The sequence below is a fragment of the Humulus lupulus genome, chromosome 3 (assembly GCF_963169125.1).
Source record: "Humulus lupulus chromosome 3, drHumLupu1.1, whole genome shotgun sequence".
Lineage (NCBI taxonomy): Eukaryota > Viridiplantae > Streptophyta > Magnoliopsida > Rosales > Cannabaceae > Humulus > Humulus lupulus.
The window spans coordinates 202,501,246-202,518,515 of record NC_084795.1 but is presented as its reverse complement, the minus strand read 5'-3'; the positions used below and the strand labels follow the sequence as shown (position 1 = coordinate 202,518,515).

The window sequence follows — 17,270 nt, the reverse complement described above, 5'->3', positions numbered from 1 at the left end:
ACCATTTTAATTCAAATAAATCAACCTCTGTTATAAACGATTTTAGGCTTAATTGAAGAGTGAATAAGGGAAATTACCATCAATTTTGGTAATGGCTTTATGGGGAAAATAGGAATTAAAAAGGGGTTCTGGAGAAAAAAGGGCCATTTGGCCGTGGCATAGAGAGAGAATAGCGAGAAGGAGTGGTGTGCTAAGAGGAGTGGCTGCCATTTCTAGAGAGAAGGAGAAGAAGAAGAAAGGAAGAAGAAGAAGAAAGGGTTCAAGCTAGGGTAAGGTTTTTGGTTGTTTTTCCTTTTGATTAATCTAGTATTTTGGGTTGTCTCTAACTTTTGTTCATCTTCTTCTCCATCTTGATTATTCAAAATAAACAACCCCTAGGGTTTGAGCAAGGAGGTTATTGGATTCTTGATTGGATTGGATTCTTGATTTTCTATCAAGAAGAGGTATTGAAATCTCTCCCTAAATTTTGTGATTATTGGTTTTGATGAATAGATTATTAGAGGGATTATGGTTAAAGGGGATTTATGTTTTGGGTAGGAAAAATGGGTAATTTGTGTTCTTGATATCTTGTTGATAATGAGTTGTTTGATTTGCATGAAGGGTATTGATGTTGATTTTCTTTGTATAATGATTAGTGGTAATTTATGAATGCAAATATGGGGATTTCGGCCTAGGCATACCTAAGGATCATCTTTATATTTTGTTTGATGTTTTATGATTTTCAATATATTAGATCCATGTTTTAGGACCTATGTAATTTGGGTAAAATGATAATTGGCAATCTTGATATTTGGATCCGTGAAATTTTGATAGGATGCATATGATATTGTGGAAGAATAAATTATAAGATGCATGAAAATAATGATAGAAACATGTTAGGTTTAATATAAAGGCATATGTAAATAATGGTGTTTATGTATTTTTTATTTTTTTTTATCAAGAAGGAATAAACTTCATTGAACAAGACAAACATATACACACAAGGCTACAGCCCAAACCGAATCCAACAATCAGTCAAGAACCCACCCTCAAATTACATACAATTGGAGCTTCTTCAAGAAAAGCTTGAAAAGAGGGCCATCTTTCCTAATCTGAACCATATACATTCTATATTTCACTAAAGTAATAATCTCTTTGGCTATACAATACGTTGACAGTGAATAACCATCAAATAAGCACCTATTCCTATTCCTCCAAATACTATAAACCACAGCAGCAAGAATCATATTCAAAGTGAGACTAAATCTATTATTATTCCCAGCACTAACACTAACTGTGCAAGCCGAAAACTTAGAAGACCAGGCAGGAAACCCAATCCAGGTGAAGATAAAACCCAGCACCTTCATGGATAAACAGCAGTCGAAAAAAAGATGTTGATGGCTCTCCAAATGCTCATCACAGACAGGACAAAGAAAACTAGATATCTGAATGTTAGCTTTTGCAAGATTATCTCTGGTTAACAGAAATGAATTAACCACCATCCATAACACAAATCTATGCTTAGGAAGAATTCAACGACTCCAAATAGTTCTTTTATAGGCTGCCAGTTGCTGGTTTAAACTACTGTTATACAGCTTAGCAGGTTTAAACTTTCCAGAAATACCAGCTACAATCACCTCATCTTTGCTGAACTTGTTCCTCAAATGGTATTTATGTATTAATGTATGTTGTTGTTATTGTTTTGTTGGATTCATGTATTAATTCATTGGAATAGAAAAAGGTTTTATAAGATTGCATATGAATATGTGTTAGTGATATTCTTAGAACTATTTGTATAATAAGAGCATGATAGGATTTTGGACATGTACGATTTTATGTGAAATTTTTGAGATAAAAGATGAATTTCATGAGTAATTATGCTTGCTGATTTTTTTGTAAATAATTGGGTAAAAAGTTTGATGGAAAAGTGATTTGCATGCATAAGTAATGTCCATAATGCTATGTTGATTTTATGAAATTAAATAGGGTATTTTAAGTCACAATAAAATGATATTTTACTCAAATAAATATACCTACAGAATTTTTATTATATTTTTAGAAAAATATGAGGTTTTAAATTCAATATGGTGATTTTAATGATAGAAATGGTTGCTGGAATTTTTGTAAAAAAAATGTGAAGTGTGTTTCAATAAAATGAATTTGATGAGTATTTGAAATAAAAATTAATACCCTAAATTATGGTAATATTAAAAATGGTATTTTAATATGGTATGAATGCATATTTTGATAGTTATGATTTTTCTTTATTTTGATTGAGAAAAATATTGAATTCAATTTATTTGTGATTAATAAAGAAATTAAATAGTTGCTGAAAGTTTGGTTTAAAAAGTTTAAAATGATTATTTAATTGCCACTTATGAATTTATATTACATAAAAACTAAGTCTTAAATAATTCAAATAAATTATATTTTTTTTCCACACTTAAAATATATTTTTCTCACATCATTTATGTAACACAATTAACCAATATTAAAATTGATTTTTCTAAGGAAACATAGTAATCATAGGTATTTTAAATAAATTCCAAGCTTTTGTTAATTCTTTGTAATTTGAGAATAATAAATGAAATTATCACATATTCTTTTAAGCTAAATAAAATTATTTTATAAAATAAAATAATGTTTTGAGAGATTTAATCAACCTAGAAATTTTAAGAAAATAAAGCATGTTACAAGTCTATTAATTTTAAAACGATAGAAGTAAGACGTGTAGAATTATCGTTTTTAAACGTCACAATTACGCAATGTTCCCACGTATCCATGTTACATGCAAATCCACTTTTACGTCCAAAATTATGTCTATTATTCAACCATGTGGTTTTTATAGAAAGATCATGCATGCAAAATAGGTAAAATGAGCATTTTTCTTTTATGGCCATATGTGTAATTAAGTATATTTGCATGTTGTGTGTAACTCTTATTATGTGTGCATATGCACACATGAGTTGTATGAAAGGGCAAAATAGTAATTTTATGAAGCTAAGAAATGTCGTTTTGATTATGGTATAGGCTCGTTGATAGGTTGTGAATTTACTTAGCTCGGACCTGAGGTAAGGAAGTTAGATAGAATTTATGTTTGTTTATGCTATGAATGGTAAGACAGTTGTATGAATGAAATGTTATGAATTATGAATCCCCTAGTGTGATGATATGTTAGCTTGTATCAATATGTTATTGTTTTGAATGGATGTTAGCGTGATGAATGTGATACATCAAAATGGGTTGCTGAGGATAAAGAAGACGTAACTCGAGTTACTAAGGATATGAAGACGTAACTCCATGGGCGGACGCGCCGAGGTTATTCAAGGACCAGAGACTCTTGTTTACCTCAAAATGGTGGCATGGACAAGTTAGCGAGCCATGTTCACAAGGAATTTTGTATGAATGTGCTATGATGTTTATGTTATGATGATGTTATTATATGATGATGCTATGGTGTTTATGTTATGATGATGTTATGATATGATGATGCTATGATGTTTATGTTATGATATGATGATGCTATGATTTTTATGTTATGATGATGTTATGATATGACGATGCTATGATGTATTAAGATGAACGATAGTGTGTGAATTTGTTGTATCTTACTTGCTTATTGTTTGTACTTCCTTACTGGACTTTTAGCTCACCCCCTTACTTTCCCTTCCAGGTAGAAATAGGTTTCTCTGTGGCACGCATGGTGATGTGAGGAGTTCTATCGTCGTGGGGTGTATGGCGTTGGGCATCATATGGACGGAAAAACGATCACATTAAGACGCCATTTTAATTAAGTTATGTTTTAAGAGACTTTCTAAATTATCAGTGGGACTTAATTATTGGATTTGTTTTCTTTTGAACTTTGCATAAAAACTCATATATTTTTTTAAAACTATTGGGTCCAACTTGCATTGTTTTAAGCAAGTCCCCACTGAGACTTTTATAATGAGTGGTTTTTCTTTTATGAACTAATGAATATGTGAACGTTTTATTAAGCACTAGTCTAGGGCGTTCTTTACAGACTTAACTTGGTACCTATAGCTTGCTGCAAGCTTCTCCAAAATCTCGATGTAAACACCGATCCTCTATCGAACACTATTGTTTTGGGGATTCCATGCAATCTTACTATCTCTTGAACATAAATATATGTGTATTGCTCAACTGTGTATGAAGTCTTGAAAGGTAGAAAATGAGCTGACTTGGTTAATCTATCTATTACTACCCAAGCCTTGTCGTGTTGCTTATTCGTTCGAGGCAAACCCGTCATGAAATCCATTGCTATGTTGTCCCATTTCCATTATGGAATGTTGAGTGGTTGCAATAAGTCTGTAGGCCGCTGATGTTATGCTTTCACTTGCTAGCACACCAAACATTTAGACACGTACTCCGCTATATCCTTCTTCATTTATGGGCACCAATACATTGCCTTAATGTCGTGAGTCATCTTGGTCGACCCTGGGTGAACTGAGTATGGGGTATTGTGCACTTCTTCTAAAATCTTCACCTTAATCCCTTGATCGTTTGGCACGCATACTCGATCTTTATATCTTAATAACCCTTGACTTGATGTTGAGAAATTTGTGGCCTTCCCTTCTCTAACTGCATCCATATGTGTTACTAACGTGTCATCATGCACTTCCCCATTCCATATATCTTCTAACAGACTTGACTGAATGGACAAGTTAGCCTGTTTACCAATGACTACTTCTATTCAAGCATTGATCAGCTCCTGCTGTAGCGGCTTTTCTATTCCAGCTAATGCTGCTAGACTTCCATAATTCTTCCTACTTAGCGCATCAGCAACTACGTTTGCCTTTCCAGGGTGGTATAAAATTTCGCAGTCGTAATCCTTTAATAGTTCTAACCACCTGCACTGCCAAATGTTGAGCTCCTTCTGAGTGAAGAGATACTTTAGGCTTTTGTGGTCCATATAGATCTCACACCGTTCTCCATAAAGATAGTGGTGCCAGATTTTTAATGCAAAGACCACCACTGCCAACTCCATATCGTGTGTTGAGTAGCGTTGCTCGTAATCCTCCAACTGCCTTGAGGCATAGGCTATCACCTTGTCATTCTGCATCAGCACACAACCCAACCCTTGCTTCGACGCATCACGGTAGACTACAAACTTATCATTGGGTGTCGGTACACATAGTACTGGTGCTGAGCATAGCTAATCCTTAAGCAACTGGAAACTCTCTTCACACTTATCATTCTAGTTGAACCTCTGCTGCTTCTGGGTCAGGTTGGAGAGTGGAGTGGCTATCCTAGAAAAGCCTTCTACAAACCTCTGATAATAGCATGCTAGTCCCAGAAAGCTTCTTACTTCTGACGCATTCTTTGGTCTTGGCCAATTCTTCACAGCCTCTACTTTAGATGGAACTACAGTAATCCCGTCCTTGGATACTATGTGGCCGAAAAATGCTACTTGTGAAAGCCAAAATTCGCACTTCTTGAACTTGGCGTAAAGCTAATGCTCCTTCAGTCGCAGGAAGATTAACCTTAAATGTTTCTCGTGCTCGACTTCGTCCTTTGAGTACACCAAGATATCATCAATAAATACTACAATGAATTTATCCAAGTAGTCCTTAAAGGCCATATTCATTAAATCCATGAATGCGGCTGGAGCGTTGGTAAGACCGAAAGACATGACTAGAAACTCGTAATGCCCATAACGCGTTCGAAAAGGTGTCTTAGGAATGTCTTCATCCCATACCTTGAGCTGATGATACCCGGACTGTAAGTAAATCTTTGAGAACACGATCGCTCCTTGGAATTGATAAAACAAATCGTCAATCCACGGTAATGGGCACTTGTTCTTAATCATCACCTTATTTAGCTCTCGGTAATCTATGCACAACCGCATACTGCCATCCTTTTTCTTCACAAAAAAAATCGGTGCTCCCCATGGTGAATGGCTCGGCCTAATGAAACCCAAGTCTAGGAGTTCTTGTAGCTGCGTCTTTAACTCCTTGAGTTCAGTAGGTGCCATCTGGTATGGTTCCTTGGAGATAGGCTCGGTTCCCGATACTAGCTCGATTGTGAAGTCAATTTCACGCGTCGGCGGCAATCCTGCTATGTGTCAGGAAATACCTCTGGGAATTCCTTTACAACGTGGACGTCTCCAACTTTTAGTGGTGTTTCCTTTACCACACCTGTAACGTTGGCTAACAATGTATGACATCCTTTTTCTATCATCCTATGAGCTTTGAGAGGTGAAATAAGCAACGTACACAGTCCTAAAAAATTTCCCATATAGCATAGTCTTAGGCCGTCAGGAGTTTCCAACGTTACTTTCTTACATCTATAGTCGATGTTTGCGCCATGCCTTGCTAGCCAATCCATGCCTAGTATTACGTTGAAGTATTTGATCTCCAACTCTATCAGGTCTTTTTTTAGTTCTACGTCCTCAATTTTGATCGATACGCCCCGTACTATCCGTGATGATAGGACTACTTCACCCGAAGGAAACTATGTCGTAAACGTAGTTCAACAAGGTTTGTCTAATTTCTTTATCATTCCTAACGAGATATACGAGTATGTTGTTCCCGAATCAAACAATACTAGAACATATACTATCGAGGATAGGAATTTGATCTGTAATTGCTTGTTACTAGCATGGGCTCCTTCCTGGGTCAAGGCAAAGTCTTTGGTCTGGAACCATCGTATTTTCCATTTTCTCCTCTTGCTTGAGCTGGGAACACTGCCTCCTTCAGTGACCTTCCTGACCACATTTGAAGCATCCCTTGATGTTTGCACGACACTCCTCAAGATGTTTCTTTTGGCATTTGGAGCACTGCGGGTATTCTACATAACCCGGCCTATCACTTGCCCGCATTCTTTTGTCACCATTGGCCTGCTTACTATCAAGATGCTTTCTCTTCTACCTATTATTGTTGCTATGCTGAGGCTGCGGCTGAGTCTGTTGTCGTTGTTGTTGTAACAGCTCTTCCACTTGTTGTCGTAGCCAGAAAATTATTGCTGTGATGTCCATCAGTAGCGGCGGTGTTGGTGCACTTTGATTAGCATTAGTAGCAGTAACACATGCTTCTCTTCTGTGAACTAGAGGGGCTTTATTAGTTTCATGGGCGGCGCTGGAGTCATCGACATTTGTGCATGCAGACCTTCTGAGCGATATCTTCAACAAAGTTCTAATAGTCGAGAAAACATATTAGAACTTACCCTAATAGGCTCTAAGGCAAAAATTATTCTAAGCAAACATAACTCGGACCTATAAATTATGACTTCTTATGAAAAGAATTATATAAGCCTTCTTTGTAATTAGGGTGTGTTTCTAAACCTTAAAAAATATAAGCCATCTTTATTATTTTCTAAGTGTGTTTCTAATAATCCTATATGACTTAATCCTCAGGCTCAAAACTCATCGTTGTTCCAAAGTTAACCATATTGAGGGAGGGCTGGTGTAATGCCCCTAATTCTCCGATGTGGTTTAATGGCGGGATTAGTAGGCCGGGAGGGCCATACATGCTTAATTATGCCATTAGCTGATAATATGCATGTATATGTGAATTATATTATAATATGATATGTTAAATGCATGCTTGTGGGTCCACATTATAATTACAGGGGTGTGATGGTAATTTGGCCCGTTGAGGGTATAATGGTATATTTGTATGCATGTCGGTGATATGTTGTTGAGACCACATTATAATGTGGGTTTGTTCGAGCTATTCGACATGAGACGATCTTAGATTATTGATTAGTAGTCTAGTCATAACAGGTTTAAGTTCGGGGCTCGGGATGAGTCTCGGGGTGATTTTAATGATTAGAGCGTTACTGGAAATTAAAGGGTAACGGGATATAAATTGTTGGTGTTTGAGATTATCGAGAATAGCGGGAATTGGAGAGCGTTAATTATGATTAATGAGATAGGTGGAAAATACCAATTTTTCCCTTGGTAGCCTTTAGAAATCTTTAATTGACCTCGGGGTATAATGGTCTTTTTACCCCTAGGATAGATATAAACCATTTTTGAGCTATGAAAGAAGAGAAAAAAATAGAGTATATTCAAGAGCGTTCCCGTACCATCATTTCCTTCATTTCCTTTGTGATTTTTGAACCATTCATGAGGATTCAAGCTTGGGAAGTAAGCCTTGGGAGTTTGGCAGAGTGTTCCACCATTGAAGATCATCATAAGCTGAGCTTTGGGTAAGTTTCTAACCATTCAATTCCCTGGTTTGCCCTGTTTTAGTTCTGGTTTACAGCTGTGATTTCTAGGTTGAATACTTGGTTTTGTTGGGTGTTTTGGCTAAGGTTCTTATTGTTGTGATATTTGGGGTGTGTTAGGATGGTTTTTGGTTCATTTGGCACAAAAAATGGGATTTGGAAGCATTGAAATTGAGTTAGAATTGAAGGAGTTGAAGAAGAAGGTTTCAGGGGGTACCTGGTCTGGAGGTAGCACTATAGCGCCCACCCTAGGGGGTTCTAAGAATAGCGCTGGGGCACTAGGGATCAGCGTTGTAGCGCTACTCTGTTCCTTCAAAGTCCCGTTTTGAGTAGTTTTAAGGGTTTTTTTACTTGGGGTTTCAATCCTTAAGGCCCGGGATCGAGTCTACTCGCTGTGTGGGCATGTTTCGAGGTCCCGAGAGTGGTGCTTAGGTTAAGACCCTTTCAATGTTGATTCTCATTAATGGAGGTTATAATTGGTTATGATTAGGTAACCGCTAAGGAACCAAAAGATCGATCGTTCTCAGGGGTCGTATGATAGTTGTTAAGGCATGTGTCGTATGATCGTTCTCGCTCGAAGCTGAGGTAAGAAAACTACACCCCGTGTATCTGACATGTATGATAGTTGTTGAGGCATGTTGGTTGTTAAATGTGGACATTGATTGCATATTAAATGGTAGCGAATACTGCTTACTTGTATATGGCACTGACTAGTCAGGAACACTGACCTAAGAGTCAGAAATGACATAAGCGTCTTGAACGCAGGGCTGAATGAAGATTAGATCTAATCCATAGCAGCGTTGAATGACTCTAAGGCATTAATGCTGGATTGTCCCTAAGGTCGATGAATCTCATAAGCGCTTGGCTAGTCTAAGACTAGTTACTGAGAGCCAGGGCCAAAGGTCTAGGTGACCGTTTGTCACATTGCTAGGGGACGATGTTCCAGGGTTATGAATCTATGGTCATGAGGAAGGTTATGATGATGACCAGTGACCATGCACCTATCCTGTTTAAGCTAGTGAAAGGTTCACTTATCTGTAAAGCCCGATGACCCTATCGTCACATGGCTTAAGGGAGCTGTACCCACATTAGTGACTTTTGAGACTGTCACCTATCTGTTTTGGACTGATAGTCCTGAATGATTATTATGATCATTGTTGATATTATATCATGCTATATTGTGTTTTCTTGCTGGGCCTTGGCTCATGGGTGCTATTTGGTGTAGGTAAAGGGAAAGAAAAACTCACCCAGCCTTGAGTGGAGAGCTCAGGTGGTGATGTGTACATATGCGGCCGCTTGACCACCACGACCAAGGAGTTCTCAGAGGAACTAGGGGGTTTACCCTATTTTTGCCGCTTAGGTTGGCGGGGTTGTAAATTTGAAACAGTAGTGACCATTTTGTATTATAAATAACTTGTAACTGTTTTCATGAGCTCATGAACAAATTATATACTTAATAAAATATATCTTTTCCTTTTTATTGATTTTCCACCTTAGCATGTTAATAACACTTAGAAGCATGTTTTTAACCAAAGGACTCGGGTAGCGAGTCAAATTTCTGGTTCACCGTAACTGTTATGGGGTAGCCAGGGCGTTACAACTTGGTATCAGAGCGTGCCAAGGTTAGGGTTCCTGTAGACTGGCTGGGCATGTACACACATCACTAAAGTCAAGCTCGAGTCATGGTTTGGTAACTATTTATGTAGTTATATGTATAACTGCTTAAATATGGTATATATGCTTTACCTGTATGCAAGAGACACTATGTTAAACCTGTGCCCTGAAATATTATATCATCAACAAATGTGTGCTAATTAGTACTGAGATTGCTGGAACATACTTATTAGTATGGTTGATTGTGAAATATTATGTGATACATGTTTAGTGCTAAATGCTATAAACATGTATCTGCTTGAATAATTTTATGACTGTGGAATGTGATAATTGTCTGCTTGTTCTTGGACCGTTAGGCGGCAAGAGGTTTAATATTACTACCTGACTGGCCGTATTGATCAATATTTTAGCAAGGTGTCAGATAAGAATGAATCCAGGGCAGACAGATACTTTAACTGGCCAGAGTGATCAGGGCTAGAATAATAATAGTCAGGGTCAAGAGAATGACCAGTCGCAGATTCCACAGCCAGCTCCTGTAAACTGGCAGTAGATAATCAGTGATATGTAGGCGACAGTGTTAAGACAGGGAGAGCAGCTTCGTCTCCTGAAACAGCAGCAAGTGCCTGCAGCAGAGCATCTGCCTGAGGTTGGAAATAAATGGGAACCTCTCTATGAATGGTTCAGGAAGTAGCAACCTCCTGTATTTGAGGGCAGTGCAGATCCTGCCAAGGTAGAGCAATGGATGAGTATGATTACCACTATCCTTGATTTCATGAGGGTATCTGGTAATGAGAGGGTGGCCTGTGCCACTTATATGTTTCGGAAGGATGCCCGAATTTGGTGGGAAGTGATTACCTAGAGCAAGAATGTTAATGCCTTGAGTTGGGAAGTGTTTCAGACTCTGTTTAACGAGAAATATTACAATGATTCTATCAGGGTAGCCAAAGCTAAGGAATTCATTAGGCTACTTTAGGGAAGTTTATCAGTCACTGAGTATGCCTTAAAATTTGATCGTTTGGCGAAATTTGCCATGGAACTGGTGCCTGCTGATGGGACCAGAAGAGAGAGATTTTTGCAGGGGCTACAGCCCAGATTAGCCCCTGATGTTCGTATCACCACTGTGGCTGGGGTTACAACCTATGCATAGGTGGTTGAGAATGCACTCACAGCTGAGAGTGCAGAAAACAAGATCTGGCGTGACAGTGCAGCCAGAAAGGAGTTCAGGAGGACAGGTTCTCCATTTGTTGGTTCTGGTAAGGGTGGAGGCCTCAGTGAGCAGAAGAGGAAGGTTCCTAACACCTTCCCAGTTCCAAGTCCTGATAGGCGGGCAAGTGGTATTTCTATGGGTCATCCAGGTGGTAGTGAAGCCTGGAAGTCTTTTCCTGAGTGCCCTAGATGCAAGAGGCATCATCTGGGAGAGTGTAGGGAAAGGACCTGCTTTTCATGTGGAGCAGTGGGTCATCTTAAAAAGGATTTCCCTAAGGCAAGAAAAGAAGGACCCAGAAAAGCGGACAGCTCGACCCCAGCTCGAGTGTTTGCATTGACTCAAGCAGAAGCTAAGGCTTCTCCCTCAATTGTTACAGGTCAGCTTCTTAGTGCTGGAACCCCTTATAATGTCTTGATTGATTCTGGTGCTACACATTCTTTTGTTTCTAGTAGTATTATTGATAGACTGTGTAGACCCTATGATTTTTATGTTGTGGCGTTTGGAACTTTGTTACCCACTGGAGAGTTAGTGGTATCCAGGAGATGGGTCAGATCTTTGCCAGTGACAGTGGAGGGCAGAGAGTAGTCAGTGGATTTGATAGAGTTGGTTATGACTGACTTTGATATGATATTCGGTATGGACTGGTTGCCAAAGTATGGGGCAACCATTGATTACAGAAGGAAGATGGTCACCTTTGAGCTTGAAGGTGAGGATCCTTTTGTGTTTGTTGGTGCTGTGCATGGACCTCGCATTCCTATGATTTATGTATTGAGGGCTAGGGATTTATTGCAGGGAGGTTGCATTGGGATCTTAGCCAGTGTGGTTGATACCACTCATGGCGTGCCAGTGAGACCAGAAGAGACCAGACTTGTTTGTGAATTTCCGGATGCGTTTCCAGAAGATTTTCCAGGGTTACCATCGCATAGAGAAATTGAGTTCGTGATAGAGCTAGCACCAGGGATGGAGCCAGTGTCTAGAGCACCTTACAGAATGGCCCCAGCCGAGTTTAAAGAATTAAAAGTGTAGTTGCAGGATTTGGGTTTTATCAGACCAAGTTTCTCACCTTGGGGTGCGCCAGTTCTGTTTGTGAAAAAGAAGGATGGTTCTTTGAGAATGTGTATTGATTACAGAGAACTGAATAAGTTGACAATTAAGAACAAGTATCCTTTGCCAAGGATAGATGATTTGTTTGATCAGTTGCAAGGTAAAAAGGTATTCTCAAAGATCGACCTTCGCTCTGGTTATCATCAGCTGAGGGTCAAGGAGGGAGATATACCGAAGACTATTTTTCGTACTAGGTATGGGCATTATGAGTTCCTAGTTATGTCCTTTGGATTGAATAATGCCCCTGCTGCTTTTATGGATCTGATGAACAGAGTGTTCAAGGATTATCTGGACCAGTTTGTGATCGTCTTCATCGATGATATTCTGGTATATTCTCAGTCTGAGTCAGAGCATGAGCAGCATCTCAGGTTGGTTCTACAGAGACTGAGGGAGCACAAACTGTTTGCAAAGTTCAAGAAATGTGAGTTCTGGTTATCTCAGGTATCCTTTCTTGGGCACATTGTTAGTAAGGAGGGGATTAAGGTAGATCCAGCAATGATTGAAGCGGTCAGTGATTGGCCAAGGCCAAAGAATGCTTCTGAGGTTAGAAGTTTCCTTGGATTGGCAGGTTATTATAGGAGTTTCATGGAAGGGTTCTCAAAGATAGCTAGTGCATTGACTGAGCTGACACGCAAGAGTCAGAAATTTGTGTGGTCAGATAAATGTGAGAACAACTTCCAGGAACTGAAGTAGAGATTGATTACAGCTCCGATTCTGAGTCTTCCAATAGATCAGGAGAAGTTTGTGATTTACTGTGATGCTTCTCATCAGGGTTTGGGTTGTGTTCTGATGCAGTCAGAGAAAGTAATTGCTTATGCTTCTCGTCAGTTGAAGGAGTATGAAAGGAGATATCCCACTCATGATTTAGAGTTGGCGGCAGTGGTCTTTTCTCTAAAGATATGGAGGCATTATCTCTATCGAGAAAAGTGTGAGATCTATACAGATCACAAGAGCCTGAAGTACTTCTTCACCCAGAAAGACCTGAATATGAGGCAAAGGCGTTGGCTGGAGTTGGTAAAAGATTATGATTGTGAGATTTTGTATCATCCAGGAAAGGCCAACGTGGTAGCTGATGTTTTAAGCCGGAAGGGTCCGGGACAGATTCATGGTATGAGGCTGATAGCCAGAGAATTAGCTGATGATATGACCAGAGCTGGTATAGAGTTACTGGTGGGCTAGTTGGCTAACATTACGCTACAGTCTATGCTGTTGGAGAGAATCAAAGAGGGTCAGTTGAGTGATTCACAACTGATCAAGATCAGGGAGGATGTTCTGGCTGGAGCATCCAGAGATTATACAGTGCCTGATTTAGGCTTGTTGAGATACAAGGGGAGGATATGTGTTCCGCTAGACACTGCTTTAAGGAGAGAGATTGTGGATGAATCTCATACTACACCTTACTCTTTGCATCCAGGCATCATGATGATGTATCAAGATGTGAGATCGTTGTATTGGTGGCCAAGGATGAAGAGAGATGTAGTAGAGTATGTGGCTAAGTGCTTGACATGTCAGCAGGTCAAGGCTGAGCCTCAGAGGCAAGCAGGGCTATTGCAGCCTCTAAATATTTCAGAGTGGAAGTGGGAAGACATCACGATGGATTTTGTGGTGGGCTTACCCAGGACTGTTGGGTGATAGTGGATCGCTACACCAAGTCAGCTCACTTTCTGCCGGTGAGGACTACTTATACAGTTGACTAGTATGCAGATCTCTAGGTGAGAGAGATCGTGCGCCTCCATGGAGCAACTAGGTCGATCGTGTCGGATCAGGACCCTACTTTTACTTCCAAGTTTTGGGGGAGTTTGCAAAAATCCATGGGGACACATTTGAAGTTCAATACTGCTTACCATCCTCAAACAAATGGGCAATCTGAGAGGACGATTCAGATTCTGGAAGACATGCTGAGAGCATGTGTGCTAGACTTTGGTTGATATTGGAGTAAGTATCTACCTTTCATAGAGTTCTCATATAACAACAGTTATCAGTCTACCATTAGAGTTGCACCTTATGAGATGATGTATGGTAGGAAGTGCAGATCTCCCATTCATTGGGATGAGACAGGTGAAAGGAGATACTTAGGTCCTGAGGCAGTTCAGAGGACCAGTGAAAAGATTAGAGCTCGGATGCTCATTTCTCAGAGTAGACAGAAGAGCTATGCAGATCCCAAGCACTGGAACGTGGAGTTCTAGGTAGGAGACTATGTCTTCCTTAGAGTCTCGCCATGGAAAGGGGTGAGAAGGTTTAGGAAGAAGGGCAAGCTGAGTCCTAGATTTGTAGGTCCATTTGAGATCTTGGAGATGATTGGTCAAGTGGCTTACAGATTGGCTTTGCCTCCGGCATTGTCAGTCGTGCATAATGTGTTCCATGTATCTGCTCTTCGGAGGTATGTATCTGATGTGAACCATATTCTGATTTATGAAGATCTGGAGTTTGAGCCAGATCTCTCCTTTGAGGAGCAGCTAGTTCAGTTACTTGATAGAAAGGATAAGGTCCTCAAGAATAAGACGATACCTTTCATTGAGGGGTTATGGAGGAACAACAAGGTCGAGGAAGCGACCTGGGACCTGGAGTCAAATATGCAGAGTCAGTAAATTTCGAGGACGAAATTTCAATAAGGAGGGGATAGTTGTAATACCTCGAATTCTCCGATGTGGTTTAGTGGCGGTTTAGTAGGCCGGGAGGGCCATAACTGTTTAATTATGCCATTAAATGAATACATGCATGTTTATGTGAATTATATTATAATATTATGTTATATGCATGCATGTGGGTCCACATTTAAATATTATGATGTTTTGATAATTTGGCCCATTGAGGGTAAATATGTGTATTTGGGTGCATAATGTGATTTGTGAATGAGATTCCATTATTATGGAGATATATTCGAGCTATTCGACATGAGACAATCCTATTTAGTGGATTAGCGGTTTTGTCATAACGGGGTCAATTATTGGGTAATAAGAATGTTTATTTGATGATAAATTGGGAGTTATTCAGATCAGGGTGAAATTTTGGAAGTTTTGACTATAATGTCCCCGGGGAGGTTTTTGGGACCCCGAGCACTAGGTTTTATTTGAGGTTACTTAAGCTTGAAGTAGCTTGTCAGATAGAACGTACATTAGAAAACCTATCGTTCTTCCCCATTAGCTCATTTTCACCGTTCGAAGCGTTTTCAAAGATACCTTGAGTTCTAGGAGTCGGAATTAAGCGAGGGTCGAGGCATAGCGATCCTAGGAAATATTAGAAGCTTATTGACCAAAGGATTTGACGAGAAAAAACCCAATCAAAGGTAATCTAAGTTTCAAGTTTTGAGTTTTTAGAGTTTCTATGCTTTGAATTGGACTTTGTGAATCGTTGAGTTTTTGGCTTGATTGAACCTTGGGTTTTGATGGTTTTGGAGCATTGGGATGCTTGGAAACTTTGATTTGATGATTTGGTAATGTTTTGGCATGATTTTGGAGGCTTTAGGATGTTGGAGAACGAGTTTGGGCATGTTCTGGGTTGGGCGCCGCGGCCCTGTTCTTGGAGAACTGCGACCCTAGCTCGAAGAAGCAGGTGGGGAAGTTGTGCCTGCTGGGCGCCGCGGCCCTTATTTCAGAGGTGGCTGGGGGCCACGACCCTTGATGCCAGGGTCGCAGCCCTTGAGCAGGGTTGAGCCTGTTTGAGTGTTTTGGCCCCGAGAACATGGTTTTAGGCCTCGGGATCGCTCCTACTACCCGGACTAGTGGGGATTGATGTCCCGAAGCGTTGATATTGGTTTGGGAACCCTTGATTATCATTTTATTGATGGTATCCTATAATGTGTTATTATTAGGTGACCGCTAAAGGACTAAGAGCTAGACCATTCTCAAGGGTTGTTCTTTTATTCATTCTAGCTCGAATCTGAGGTAAGAAAACTGCACCTCGAATATGACATGGATGATTATTCTTGAGGCATGTTGACTGTGTAAATGTGGACATGGATTGATTATTGAATGCTTAGTGAATCTTGCTCACTTGTGCATGGTACTGACTCATTAGTGAGAAGTGGCAAAGGTGTTAGTATCAACTATGAAGTTGTGACTCATTAGTCAGGTTCGGCAGTGGTACTGGGCATTGGTCACACGGTGCTGACTCATAAGTTAGGACGGCCTTAGCGTGTTCAACGCAAGCCAACAAAGATTAGATCTAATCAATATCTGCATTGGATGACTCAAAGAGCATTAATGCCGGACCGACCTCAAGTTCGATGAATATTATAAGCGCTTGCGTGACTTACCTATTAGTCACTTATCTGTTAAGTTAGAGGCTTACCTATCGGTCTCTTGTCTGTTTAAGGCTAGTGGCTTACCTAGCAGCCACTCTTCTGTTTAAAGTTAGAGACTTACCTATCAGTCTCTTGTCTGTTTAAGGCTAGTGGCTTACCTAGTAGCCACTCTTCTGTTTAATTAGTAATTTGCTTGTCAGTCACCCATTATGGCTTTTCTAGAACCTCAAGTGATATCCACTTATCTACTTAAGATCTATAAGCTCTGTGTGATTATAATGATAATCATTTGATAATGCTTACATATAATACTGTGTTTTCTTGCTGGGCTTTGGCTCATGGGTGCTATGTGGTGCAGGTAAAGGGAAAGAAAAGCTCACCCAGCCTTGAGTGGAGAGCTTAGGTGGTGATGTGTACATATGCAGCTGCTTGACCACCACAGTCAAGGAGTTCTCAGAGGAACTAGGGGGTTACCCTATTTTTTGCCGCTTAGGTCGGCGGGTTTGTAATTTTGAAATAGTAATGACCTTTTTGAGTTGTAAAGAACTTGTAAATGTTCTTGTGGGCCCATGAACAGTTTTATGTATTAAATAAAACATATCCTTTCCTTTTTATTGATTTTCCACCTTAGCCTATTAATAACACTTATAACACATTTTTAACCAAAGGACTCGGGTAGCGGATCTAATTTCCGGTTCACAGTTCACCGTAGCGGTTCTGGGGTAACCAGGGCGTTACACTACTAACAACAAAACATACATAAAAAACATAAGCATAAGACTACATCAAATACTATAAAAAAACATAAGACTATCAAAACACATATATCATACACTATAAAACATATGGCTATAAAAACATATATCATATAGGACTACAATATTAATGGCTATTAACTCATTAACATGGTATGCGATAAACCATCTAGGTCCCCTG

The 17,270-nt window shown here is 39.6% G+C and overlaps 1 protein-coding gene across 1 annotated transcript; it reads right to left on the bottom strand.

The window, feature by feature from the left end:
* Window positions 1-1,028: 1,028 nt before the first annotated feature.
* Window positions 1,029-1,481, bottom strand: LOC133825323 (uncharacterized). The gene has a single exon (XM_062258282.1). The coding sequence runs from the start codon at window positions 1,479-1,481 to the stop codon at window positions 1,029-1,031; it is 453 nt and encodes a 150-aa protein (XP_062114266.1).
* Between the last annotated feature and the right edge of the window lie 15,789 nt (window positions 1,482-17,270).